Genomic DNA, 13,391 nt, shown 5'->3' on the forward strand with positions numbered 1-13,391 from the left:
AAACAATAAAGTCTCTCAGAAAGAAGTTCCAGCTCAAAAAGGAGAAACACAGAGCAGTCCTTGAAGGACACAACATTAGCTAGCAGCAGAGAATGATATGAACACATATACTCTGGAAACAAAAATGAGTTAGGAAGATTCCATTATGTCAGAATCACTTTTCAAAGTAGACTCCCAATTATGCACTCATTCAAAAAATAAATCTCCTCCTCAAAAAATAAACAAATGCAAAAACCCAAACAAATAACAAACAAACAAACAAAAAAAAGTCCACAAACTGAAAATAAACTGAAATGCAAGTATCAGGATAAACACAAAGATGTAGAAAATGAAAGTGAAAAACCTAGCATCTACACAAACAACAGCACAGCTCCCCACCTGGAATTGTTACTTACTCCTAATGTTAAAAGATGAGGGAAACAAAAATCTGTCAGGATTGTCAAAATAAAATGTTGCATGCACTCTTCTACACTGTATAAAGTTTTTTTTTTTAAAAAAAGCATAGTAAAATAAAATCATTACTATCATGCATGTCTACCTTTACAAATTATGCGTTTAAAACAGCACCCTTTTCTACTTGAAAATAAATTGGAACACAATATAAAATTTGAATCTTGCACTGAAAACACAATCCTGTTAAATAGTCACAATTGAATGCCTTGTCTAGGTGGCAAGAAGGCACACTGAGACTTGTTCCATTTTGGTACTTATTACAAAATGTTTTATTTCTGCTAGTAGGGAACTAGAACGGTTGAATTATACTAAATCTACTTTGCTGACTAAAAAATAGATTACTTATCAGGAATCTTAAATATCAGACAATAATTGAAAAAATTAACTTGGGGGAGGGCAATAAAAAAGTTATCTAAAGACCAATGTTTCCATATGTACATAAGCTGCTATAATGCTCTGCATTAGCTAGTTTAGCTAAGTGGATGAGSAGTGAATCACATGTCCTGCCACATGTTCCTTGTTCCTACCTTTCTCATATATACAGAATATTTACAGAATATTTAAAAAAAAAAAAAAAGTCTATAGTTACTGCAATTGCCTCAGGAGCATATTTAATATTCAAAACACATTCAGAATTATTTTTGCATTCATTTATTAAAATTCATTACTAGTAGTTCTTTCTTTTATTGTAAGCATGAAATTCACTGATCTGATAATTTGCAGACATCTTATATCAACAGAAATGCTTTGACAGAGGAGACGAACTGTAGAAAYAGCATTTTGAATTCTTTCAGCCAATGACAGACTTACCTTTTCTGAGACTGAGGAATATTTTTTTAGCCTGATATGTTTGATGAGAAGAAATCCTTTCCAACAGAACAAATTTAATTATTTGAAAAATGCAAAACAGACAGAAAATCTATCATTCAGCACAAAAAAAGCGAGCAGTTGCTAAGCATTAACCAAAGAAAACTTTGAAACTACCTAAGAAGCATAACTGCAAGAGGTAATGGAAAAGTAAATCCTACCAGTATGCACCACTCACTGAGACATTTTATGTTAAAAATAATACTGAAAACATGTTCTAAACCAAATCAAGATGCTGAATTTGCTGTATTTACCCCTCAGCTTGAGAACATTACTTTATTAGAAAGAGACTTAAATTTTGGAAGCTTCTTTAAGTAGAGAATGTTATTTTCTTCTCATGTTCAAGCTGGTCCTTGCAGCATGTAGGTGCAGCTCCTCTCCTTTCCACTGATGATGCTGCCTTCGCACCTCTACAGAAAGGATCCCTGCTGTAAAACTGTTTCTCTAAGTCACCGAGAGACATGTGTTCATTTAGCTGGATACAGAAGGCGACTTTGAAATAGCTCTACCAGTATAAAAAGCTAACATCTGACATGCCGTCATAATTTTCTTCTACATCACTAGTACGTTTTTKCTCTTAATTTGGTTGCCTAGATATCAAATCCTATTTCTCTATGAACTTAAGTGACATTTGAACACTTAGGTGTAGAAATATCATTGGCTAATGAAGTGACTTTTAGGAAGCTAGTTTAACTGCTCTTTCCAAAGTGTTCTCTGCTTACAAAGAACATTAAAACACAACTAGGCAGTATTTACACTGGGAAGTGCAAGTGAAAAAATGCAGAGTTTGCATTACTGATCTTGCTTGGAATTTATATTTTGTGAAAGAATGGTGACAGAGGACAATCTCACAAGCCTACAAATTTGYAATAATGCAAATAAGACAATGATGGAAGAGGTTAATTTACAACTCCCTTCCATGACAGTAATACTGACAGCATTCACACAGGGTCAAACAGCAAAAACACCATGGAATTTTACAGAAATAGTAAGATTGTCAAGTTATTCAAAAAGAMGATGAGTCAGCAGTCATAGTCAGATGCTAGTCAGAGAAAGTTTCAATAATACGAAACAGATTTTGTGTGCATGGATGTGTGTTACTTGTGAAAGGCATGGCTGTCTACAAGCACAGGACCATTCTCAAGAGGGAATTGTTAAGTTGTGCAACTGAAGAGAGAAGAGAGCTACAATGGATAACAGCTGAGGACTGCAAACTGTAACTATCCTTTCCAGCCTATACAACTGGAATATTGACAAAAATCAGGAGGAACGGACATGAAATACAAGTGTGGGGAATAAAAGCACATAGACTGACACCAGCTTCTTTCCTTAGCCCCATTCCCTGTCTCAATATAAGGCGCTAGAACATTTCTTGCTGCTGTAAAAAACCATCTCCTCAGTTGTGCTATTCCCTTCCTCATTCTTCTGACCACCCTGATAGCCAAGAAGCTATATTTAAGTTGCTGTGCATCATCTATTTTAGCGATGAGTCTGGAATGTCCTCTCCGGCTCCATCAGGCATGTGATCCCTACGTGGTCTTTTGCCTTCTTTCACTGCCACAGAGAAATTGGCACAGTCCAATTGAAAGCAATAAAATTTCCGAGTTAAAACATAAAGGCAGGAAACTGTTCTTCCTAAYGTGCAACAGGAATCCAGTGTATACAAGTATCAGGAAGCCAGTGTAGACAAGGACTAAAACATCTACTCTTGGAGGTGCCAAATAGACCCTTAGTGAATGATACCTTGTGCCAACAGGCAAAAGAAAACCTGAGGCCTTCTCTAAGTAACATTCCCCTTTGTCATAGCTGAGTCCCATACATAGGTATACCAATTAGTAAGTGTAGTAGAAGACAGACTTAATCACACTATGCATAAATAATTTTTTCTCACAAGTTTGATTACATGCCTCAAGTCAATTGCTTAATTCCTGGGGGAACTTTTATGACTATTTTTCCCCCCAAGTGATAAGAAATTTTAGCTTTGTCCTAAATATGAGGTAAGCATTTCCTGGATATTGGAATAAGGGGTAAACTATTTAAATTTCAAAGTTTCATATACAACTAAACTATTTATGAMAGTAGTAGTTTCACAGGACCCTCAAGTAATCTGCGCCTTAAATAGTGAGGTGATTGAAAACTGGTTGGACAGCAGAGCTCAGACAGTTGTGATAAATGGTGCYGAGTCCAGTTGGAGGCCTGTGGCCAGTGGTGTCCCCCAGGAGTCAGTGTTGCGCCCAGTGCTGTTCAACTTGTTCATCAATGACTTGGACGAGGGCACGGAGCGCACCCTGATTAAGTTTGCAGACGACACCAAGCTGGATAGAGTGGCCAACACTGCAGAGGGCTGTGCGGCCATCCAGAGGGACCTGGACAGGCTGGAGAGTTGGGCAGAGAGGAACCTCATGAGGTTCAACACAGACAAGTGCAGGGTCTTGTACCTGGRGAGGAATAAGCCCAGGCACCAGGGCTGACCTGCTGGAGAGCAGCTCCACAGAGAGGGACCTGGRAGTCCTGCTTGACAAAAAGTTAACCATGAGCCAGCAGTGTGCCCTCATGGTCAAGAAGAAGGCCAATGGGATCTGGGCCTGCATCAGGAGTGTTGCCGGCAGGTCAAAAGGGATCCTTCCCCTCTCCTCAGCTCTGGTGAGGCCGCACCTGGCATACTGTGTGCAGTWCTGGGCTCCCCAGTATAAGAGGGGCATGGAGCTTCTAGATAGGGTCTCGCACAGCAATGCGGGAGCAATGAAGACACTTAAGGGACTGGAGCATTTATCATATTAGGAAAGACTAAGCAAGCTGGGCCTGTTTAGTCTATAGWAGAGAAGATCTGATCCATATGTTTAAGTACCTGCGGGRAGAATGCAGGGAGGAAGGGCCAAACTCTTCCTGGTGGTGGCCAGTGATAGGACAAGAAGCAATGGTATAAGTTTCATCTCCATGTGAGGAGGAACTTCTTTATTGTGAAGGTGACAAAGCCCTGGAACAGGSTGCCCAGGGAGGTTATGGAGTTTCCTTCTCTGGAGATCTTCAAAACCCGCCCGGGTGAGACCCTGTGCCCTGTGCTCTGGGTGTCCCTGCTGGTGCAGGGGGGTTGGACTAGATGATCTCTTGAGGTCCCTTCCAACCTTAACCATGCTGTGATTCTGTAAATAACCAGCTAGTCATAGTTAGACGAGATTAAAAATTCAGCTTCCGAATTTGTCCAACTATGGAAGCACTTATACAAGAAGCAAGAGTAATTTAGAGTGTCTTTTAAATACTTTTTGCAACTAAAATATTTGGTATTAGTCAGCATATTAAAGGAATTTTCTACAAAGAACATATATAGCCGTAACAGTTCTTATTATAATCTAAGCTCATCCAATAATTTTTCTGAACTCCTTAATTTTATCACTTAAAACCTTTACTCACACATGCATATTCCCTGCCCCCAAAATAGGCTAGAAATATAATATAAACACCAATAGTTCTAAGAATTTATGGATTCTTTTCCTCGAAGATTTGCATTGACACTGCATTATGAGTGCGAGGAAGGTAAAATTTTCCACATTTTGACAGAAAACATAGAAATGTAATAATATCTCCTCCAGTGTTTTAGTGGAACCTAAAGCATACTAATTTCTTTAGTTAGACAMGGCTGATTTGTAAAGAAAAGCCCAAGTTCGACTCAGGAAAAGAGAAACCAGTAGCTCCTAATTATAGTAGGAYAAAATAAGACAAAATAGAACATCATATCATGTCATGCTGTCTTGGATATTAAATGCAAATTGAAATAAAGGTAGCTTTTTCATGCTTTAGTGTGATTCTGTGGGGAGGGAATCAAGACATMCTAGCTCAGTTTCACTCACAGACTAGTCACATAAATGCAGTGAATGATAGCTACTGATTTTCATTCCATTTTCTTTCTTTTTTTTTTTCTTTTTTATACATGAGTTCCCTTTTTGATATTTGGCCTGGAAATACAGCCTCCCTGTCTTTACCTAATAATATGGCTGGAGATTGCTCTTGTTTCCTAAAAAATTCTCAAATTTTAAGCAATAAAATGCTTATTCGCCCTGATTTTTTTTTTTTTTTTTTTTTTTTGGTTCTGAGAGAAAACATAATTTCTAAGGAGAAAATACGCATTCAAAGATGGACACAGGGCAGTGATATGTATTTCCTCTGACAAGTACTTAAAAGATTTTTGAATAAATTTCAAATAACACTACAGAACAAATATTCACTAGCATTACTGAAATCACAGAATGCTTAAGGTTGGATGGGACCTTTAGAGGTCATGTAGCCCAAGCCCCCTGCGCACACAGGGTCACCTAGAGCATGTGGCACAGGGCTGMATCCAAGTGGGTTTTGAAGATCTCCAGAGAAGGAGATTCCACAACCTCTGTGCCAGTTTTAAATTTTGTAAGTTTAGGAATAATTTAACAAAGCTCTTTTCCTACTCATTCATTATCTGCGATCATTTATGTAGGTTGCTTTTATTACAATAACCTTGTCTTCCAGTGACATATCTTGATATATGTCTGAATTTTACATGCATTAGCTCGGCATTTTTTGTGCCAAAATTTGTGCAAAGCATAAGCCTAAATTTTCCCAAATCTTCCATTTTGGCTAAGTGAATATCCACTCACTCCAAGGCAGTCATGATTGCAGATAAATGATTACAATTACCTATTACAGGAAAGTATTTCCTGGAAATATTTTCTTTTCTTAGAAGAAATCTTTTATTAAGTTTTTTTTAAAAAAATCTTTCTCATATTTTCTTTTCAAAAGTCTGGTTTAAGATGTTCCAGGGGGGAAAAATAAAAAAAAAAAAAGGAAAAAGAACGTACTTTATTATCTTACTCTACTACTACTATAGAGGCAATACCTTTTTAGACACTGAAATAGCAGTGGAGCAACTTACTGCATCCTCACCAAATTATATGAAATAAAGATGCTGGATGAACAGTAACAGCATCCTTATGATTTTTAAAGTGTTTCTTAATATCTTAAGAGCACCTGTTTTTCTAACATCCACTTCCTGGAATACCACTTCAGGATAAGGTTCCATTAAGCAAAGGCAGTACTTTGGCTACAAAGGCTACAACATAGCTCAACCTGATAATTCTGCTCCCTTTAACTATATATATATAGTTATATATAGTTAACTATATATATATAGTTATATATATATATATATAGTTAACTATATATAACTATATATATATAGTTAAAGGGAGCAGAATTATATATATATATAATATATATATGTATGTATGTATGTTTATATATATATATATAAACAATCTATATACACATATATATCTATATGTGTATATATATATATATAGATTGTTTTTTGATTCTTTTGAGAATTTGAACCTCCAATTCCTGAATAGCTCTTGTATCCTTAACTCTTGTATGGTTGAAGGAATCATCTCAAAAGCCACTCGAATGCAAATCCAATTAGCAGGCATCACAATTGCTCCGAAAACAAAAAAGGGCTAACGTGCCAAGGAGAGGTTATGCCAGCATTATTGATTAAATGCATACCAATACTCAAGGGAGTAGCACAGCACTTGAGATCTTAGCCATTCAGTCTCAGAGGCATCCACAGASGGAAACTCGTATATAAACTGCCAATAAAATAGCAAAGACTCCTTAAAGGATCTTATTTTCTGCAAAGATTTATCTCAGATTGCTATTTATTTGACAACTAACACAGAAACTACTCAAAATGTTTGCCATTTTTCATACATCTTACATCTGGATTTTATCACAACTGCTCAATATGTTATTTGAAGGAAAATGTCCAAGTAAATCTAAGTCCCTTTCTGAGAAGTCAATAGGCTTACAAAAGTCCTTGTCTTTTTCTTCATTTATTCACCTTAGCAACAAAATGAAAGAATTCAGAGCAGCAGAAATTAACGAGAGGGGAGCAATGCTGAGCTKAGTTGGAGCAAGACATTTGCGATGCCATTTGATTTGATTTTCTTCACTGTCTGTTTTTCTGCATTTCATACCAATGACATTCTTCTTTCCTATTATCAAATCAAGTAAAAATTAAGCAGGAAGACTTACAAAAATCTAGTATCTTTGTACTGCGTCCAAAACATACTGTGTCCAAAACATATTGTTCATAATACTTCAGTACAGATGCCACATGAAAAGAAATATAGGAGAGCTCAAAGAACAAAATTTCCTTCTTACTTCCTAGGAAAATTTTAATTTATAATTTCTCTTTAACTTCTCTTTACGTTGCAGTGAGGGATATTTTATGATTTGCAAAAGCTCTGTACTGTATATAACACTAGGTTCATTAAGCCACAATTTGCTACCATACTGCTTAATGCAAATCTCCTCATGTTCCTAAATCTCTCCCACAGAAGCAGAGATGTTTCAAGTAAAAAACTGTTTAACGACTTTAAAGATGTACCAGATGAACAGATACTAAAGATARCAAATAATTTGAAAGCTTATTAAACATTAAGCTTTTAAGTTTATAATGCATTAACATTATAAACAATACTACTGCTCTTATAAAAAAACACACGTTGTTGATGTCCAAGTCTTACTTTTTTCCAAATAAGCCAACGYTGTTGCACAACTGTGCTTAATAAAATCAGAACCTATATATTTTCAGATACAATGTAATTGTGAACACTTGCACCTTATGAATTRAATTTAGATATTTGTTATCATTAAGTCAAAGCAATATGGTTCTTTCATTGTCACTTTCTATATTTCACAGTGCTTTTACTTTTCAGAAGTACTGAAACAGAAGTTTTTAATACACTGAAAGTAAATCAAGAGTCTCCTTTTTAGAGTTCTAAAAAAGAGAAACTATCACATTCATGATTTTAGGAGCAAATCTCCCATATTTTTAGCCCTCACCATTTAATCCTTAACACTTTTTATKAAGTAAAACTACCTAATAAAATTTCTTAGTGTATTAACATTTCTGCAGCTTCCTCACAAAAAAAAAAAAAGGTTATTTTTCAAAAAATGTTTTTTCCCTGCATTTTAGATTTGCTAATCTCTAAAAAAGCTAAAGATGTAAAGAAACAGTTCTTCAATAACAAGTGTAACAARTAAATAATGAATTTCTTCTTAGGAGGCACCATACCTAGAATCAAATGCCAGCATACTACAACAGATAATTTAGCAAAAATGCAACAATAAATAAATAAATAAATTATAGATGCATACACATATACACACATAAACTCTTGCCTCTCTCTCGACACACACATACACACACACAAAGATATTACTCAAAAATCAGGTAAGCAAAATGATTAAATGTGGTTTTTCCTTTAAGTTCATGTTGAATTTCAAAAACAGGTTATTTGCACTATTGTAAGACTCCTAATTCTAATGAAGTATACGCCAGTATTCAAACTATGAAAATAACATTGCTATCAAATATATTTGGAAAATGGAAGAATAYTTAATTATGCTCTTACTTTATAATAGATGATGAATTTTAAATTAGYGCAGTTAAGAACTTTATTGAATATACTGATATTACAGTAGAGAAATTATTTGCAATCTATATCTGTATGTTAATTTGGATGGAAATGATTTGTTTCTGAAAAATAAGGCAAACAGTACAATGTTAAGAACAAATAAGTATTTTGACAGGAATGTAATAAATTTAAATTTAGTAAGTTTTACAAAAATATTAGTTAATTYGTTGCCTAATATTGTTGATGCACTTAAGTCAATTGAAAATGCAGACAATTAGCAAGCTAAAAGAAGAGCGGTATCAACAAGAATAATTTTAAGCTAAATGTTTTTAGATATTCCRTATATCACTATTATAAGCTGGTTAGAAACCTTACATTTTTGCAGCAGATCTAATAAATAAAACGGACATAGTGTGCTGTTGCCCACATACCACTTTTAGTGACACTGAATGTTTTAGTTTTCTTACCTTGTCAATCATTTTACGGGCTTCCATTTCTTCAGAATTGGGGTTTTCCAACTCAATAGTATAAGTACCTTTGTCACTCTGGTCATCCTCATTGTCCTTTTCAGCAGCAGCAGAAATATGTTGACTTTTCAACTTTTTGTCCATCTCCTGGCTCTGATTAGGCCGATGGCCAAGGCTTCCCGAGCTCCTCAACAATGCTGCTTGTAGGACAGGCAAGGGAGCAGAGGGTTCTTCTGATTTTTGCTTCAACAGTTTTGCATGAACACCATGTACCGCTCTGTGATGTGCCGAGCTGGCATGCACAGATGAGGGAAGTGCTTTCTCTGCYGATGTAGGCTTCGCTCTTTCAGACCGTGCGTGAGGTGTGGGAGAAGGCGTTTCTGGGCACGCAGCACCTACATTCTGAGAAAAAGAGTAAGAACGTCTCTTTCGAGGATGGTCTTCATCAAAAAACTCAATCATAAAAGCAGTCTGACTTGCGCCACTTTGCTCTTGTTGCTTTTCTGTAGAATGGACTTTCTGGTGTGACTTTTTCACCTCTGCATGATGGTGCCTTACGTGTTCTTCAAGAGCTGCCCGCTTACTATAATGCCGATGCGCACCAACGTTTTCTGAATCACTTTGTGTACCATCATCATGTTTATTCCCTACAAAAAAGGATTTATACAAACAGGGAATTAAAACAAACTCCCCCAAATACTCAACATATCAAAGAAATGAGTAAAATAAAAAAGAACTTCCTAATCATTCCTCTGTGTAGAATCCAACAGTATTCAGTAACTGATTCTGCAAATATTGTGCAGCTACAGCTAAATCTACCAGTCAAACAATGAAACCTTTTACAAGCTGATTGGTAGCAGTAGTGCATTTGAATTGCCCTTTTCACTAAAATTCTGGTCTATGAATACTTTATCAATGACGCACAGCTGGTAAAATACTGACTTTTGTATCAAGTTTGGAAACAACATTTTCCTCCAATTATATTAATCTTGTTATACAGCCAGCCAATTACAAATGACTAATGAAGCATTCTATGCATGGTCTAAACAAAGGGGGGGAAAAAAAGAAAAAAAAAAAAAGGCACCCCTCTAATATATAACCTACATGCAACCTTCCAGTTGCTGAAAATGCATTTTCAGATCCATAGACTCTTGTTTTTTTCCCCCCACAAATTACAACAGCTTATCAGGAGACATGTTTACTTAAATTGGATTTAAATTATTATTATTATTATTATTATTATTATTATTCACTCCCCTCAGAATCTCTTGTTCTAGTCTAAAATGACTACTTAATTCATTACTACTCGTACTTCAAGATCTATGGATAGTGGTTACATATTTAGTCAATCATGCATACATATACACATACACACATACAAACATACTCAGTAATGATGCCTTAAAAATATATCAAAGGATGAATAATCATACCCACTGAGCAATCTCATGTACAACGAAACATGTTTGAAGTTTTAGGTCATTTCCTCCAACAAAGGAACAGTTTTGCCTACTTTAAACTCTTTTGGACCAGAACTTATGTYTATATAGAATTTAAAAGCTTTTATTTTCCTTCCTCCTACAGAAAATAGCTTTTAAATGTTTTTGGYTTTGCTCTCTTTTTTTCAGTTAAATAGAATAGGCAGCCACTATTTACAATAAAAATCATAGGCTGGAAAGTCTTACTTTAGCAGGCTAACAATAGTGCATATGTGGCTGAAATTCTTCTTGCATTCCTGTTTGTGAGAAAGATCTCCCTTTATTATAAATTTGTACAATGTCTAATACAATGATGCAATGGTTCATATACTTCCAAATAAAAAYAGTAAATGTCAACACCACTGTGAAAAATCATTCATTATTTTAACAGTGTGATTTCAATATAGGATATAGTAGGAAAAAGTGGAGGAGAAAAACCCAAAAGATTAACCACATTTTTTTTTCAATTTAACTTTCAAAGCAGTTAGATATATATTGTACCTTTATGACTTGAAATAGCACAACATATGACAGAATACAAGCAGATAACAGATGATTACAAAAACTCAAATAATTTGTCATGACCAAATGCAACATATAATTTAGACTTCTCTCTGCTGAATACTTATCATGCTCTCATGAGTTTCTATTAAAAGGAGAAGGCCAAAGCCTTGAAAATATAGTCCTTCCTATTTATCAAAGGGGCATGGATAATATGATCATGAATATGATACAGTATCATGAAGACCAAAGAAAGCTCTGTGACATTCTCTATAAGTATTATAGCATGCTGGTGCTAGCATGTGTTTTCAAATGTTATTTTTTTACATTAATTTGAAAGAGCTAGCCTTAAAAAGCAGGCATTTCATCAGTATGACAAAACATATTTCTTCCAATCCCAGTTTAGCTGGGATCCCAGAGTTAACCCACCGTAATTAAAAACAGAAAACAAAAGGCGCTTAAAGTTTGTCAGAAATTTTCATTTTGAAAGTTTAAACATCACTGGGATTTTCATCTGCAAGGCAAAACATTTTTCTTTGCTGAGTAGTATCAAAAAGAAAATACACATTTCACAATTAACATTAGATTTCATTTTATTTGAAACGTTATTGTCGGAAGTAAATGAACACGTATAATAAATGGAACTTCATTCAATAGCAGTATTCTTACAAATGGGACATTCTGCCAATTTAGTATAAAAATTGAGCTTCTTGGTCTATTTCAGAWTCATGACTTGAGCTTGACTCCATTGTACATGATCAAATTAAGCAAAATAGTTACAGGATGCACATCTTGTCATTAAGGATTCTTTAGACTGCATCAATATTCACTGAATGCATGCTATCAGAAACTTCAGAGATTTGATTTTCAAAAGCAATTCAGCTTTTTAAAGTAACAAAGAGGGAAAAAAAATGTGAAATATATAAAATGTAGGTCAGGTTTGGGTTTTTCCTTTCTCCCTGATTTCAGTCCCTGCATTGTGACTTAAAACATCTCCAGTCAGTATACTTACTGTAGGACGATTTAGGATTCTCTTTTAATCCTCTTTTGAAAGACTTAATTGTGCAATGAGATTTAGAAGTGCATAYCCCTGTGCAAATGTGGAGTATCCAGAACTTTGGCAGAACTCCGCAAGGGCTCAGGGATCCACTTAACTGCATGGTAATGAAGGACTGTTGCCTTCTGAAATAAGCATAGCAGGAATTATTCACGTTACCTTTCAGTCTCTTCAAGTACACTGGCACATCACTCTTAATACTTTTGGAATCCTCCTCTGTTGGTTCCCATATCATTCGGGGAGGATTGTTCTGTGCTAGCCAGTCTGCTACTTTGCTCTCTGCAGCCATCATGACAGTTTGAAGCCCAGGCAGGTCCTGGCCACCAGAGGAAGAAGGTTTCTTGGACTTATGGCGCTGTTCAGACGTGAATTTTGTCACGTGGTCTTTGATCGTTACTTTTCCTGGAGTGTTGTCATCAAATTCAATGGTAAAAGAAGCATGCCCTGCACCTGCTGCATGGGAGCTCTGTGTGTCTTTTGTTGGTATTTCATGAATAGCACCCTCTGCTACTTGTGAAGGTTGCTGGAATTCTTTTGTAGGGATTTCAAAATAACTTGGCTCCCTACAGAAAGGATAAAGTTCTTCACTTGCAGCTGCAGACTGCTCCTCAGCTTGCTTGGCATCTGTGCTGCACCCTATTAAGAAAAATAAAACAGATTTCACAATGCTTCGGAAGTTCAGGTTCTTCAAGAAATTTCTGAACTCCTTTAAAGGCCACTTGAATAATTTCTGGAATAAACAGCAAGATTGTGGAGATGACAGAGTAACATAGTTCTGGAACTACGATTCCAGAATCACATTTTAAAAGCATTACTGAAAAGACAGCATGAGCTTTGGCTGTAAGGACTGTGCAGTGGCAAAAAGCTCGCTTTTATTTGTCAAAGAAAATTTGCATTCCAATAGATTTTTTTTGATGATTTAAAGAGCAGATGAATTATTAGCAAAAGAAAATAGACAAAAAAAATCACTAGAGAAAATGCTTGAGAAGATCATTACAGTAATTCCAATCTATCTGAAAAATGTTGAATCAAGGTGCTCCCAAATTAAGTGCTAGTGATTTGGTTCCATCTCATCAGTGGATGGCTAGTATAATTTTGTGCAGTGAAATTCTTTGGAAAA

At 35.6% G+C, this 13,391-nt stretch overlaps 1 protein-coding gene across 2 annotated transcripts in view; it reads right to left on the bottom strand.

Annotated features, from left to right (window-relative positions):
* Positions 1-13,391, bottom strand: part of CEP170 (centrosomal protein 170) — a 95,001-nt gene that overhangs the window by 39,226 nt on the left and 42,384 nt on the right. For both annotated transcript variants that reach the window (XM_026041078.1, XM_026041076.1), the window contains exons 8-9: positions 12,431-12,907; positions 9,236-9,882 (exon numbers count right to left, since the gene is read on the bottom strand). In XM_026041078.1, coding sequence (XP_025896863.1) covers positions 9,236-9,882; positions 12,431-12,907 — 1,124 coding nt within the window. The remainder of the gene's footprint in view (positions 1-9,235; positions 9,883-12,430; positions 12,908-13,391) is intronic.

Source organism: Nothoprocta perdicaria, unplaced genomic scaffold (assembly GCF_003342845.1).
Source record: "Nothoprocta perdicaria isolate Ctin4 unplaced genomic scaffold, notPer1 scaffold_278, whole genome shotgun sequence".
Classification (NCBI taxonomy): domain Eukaryota; kingdom Metazoa; phylum Chordata; class Aves; order Tinamiformes; family Tinamidae; genus Nothoprocta; species Nothoprocta perdicaria.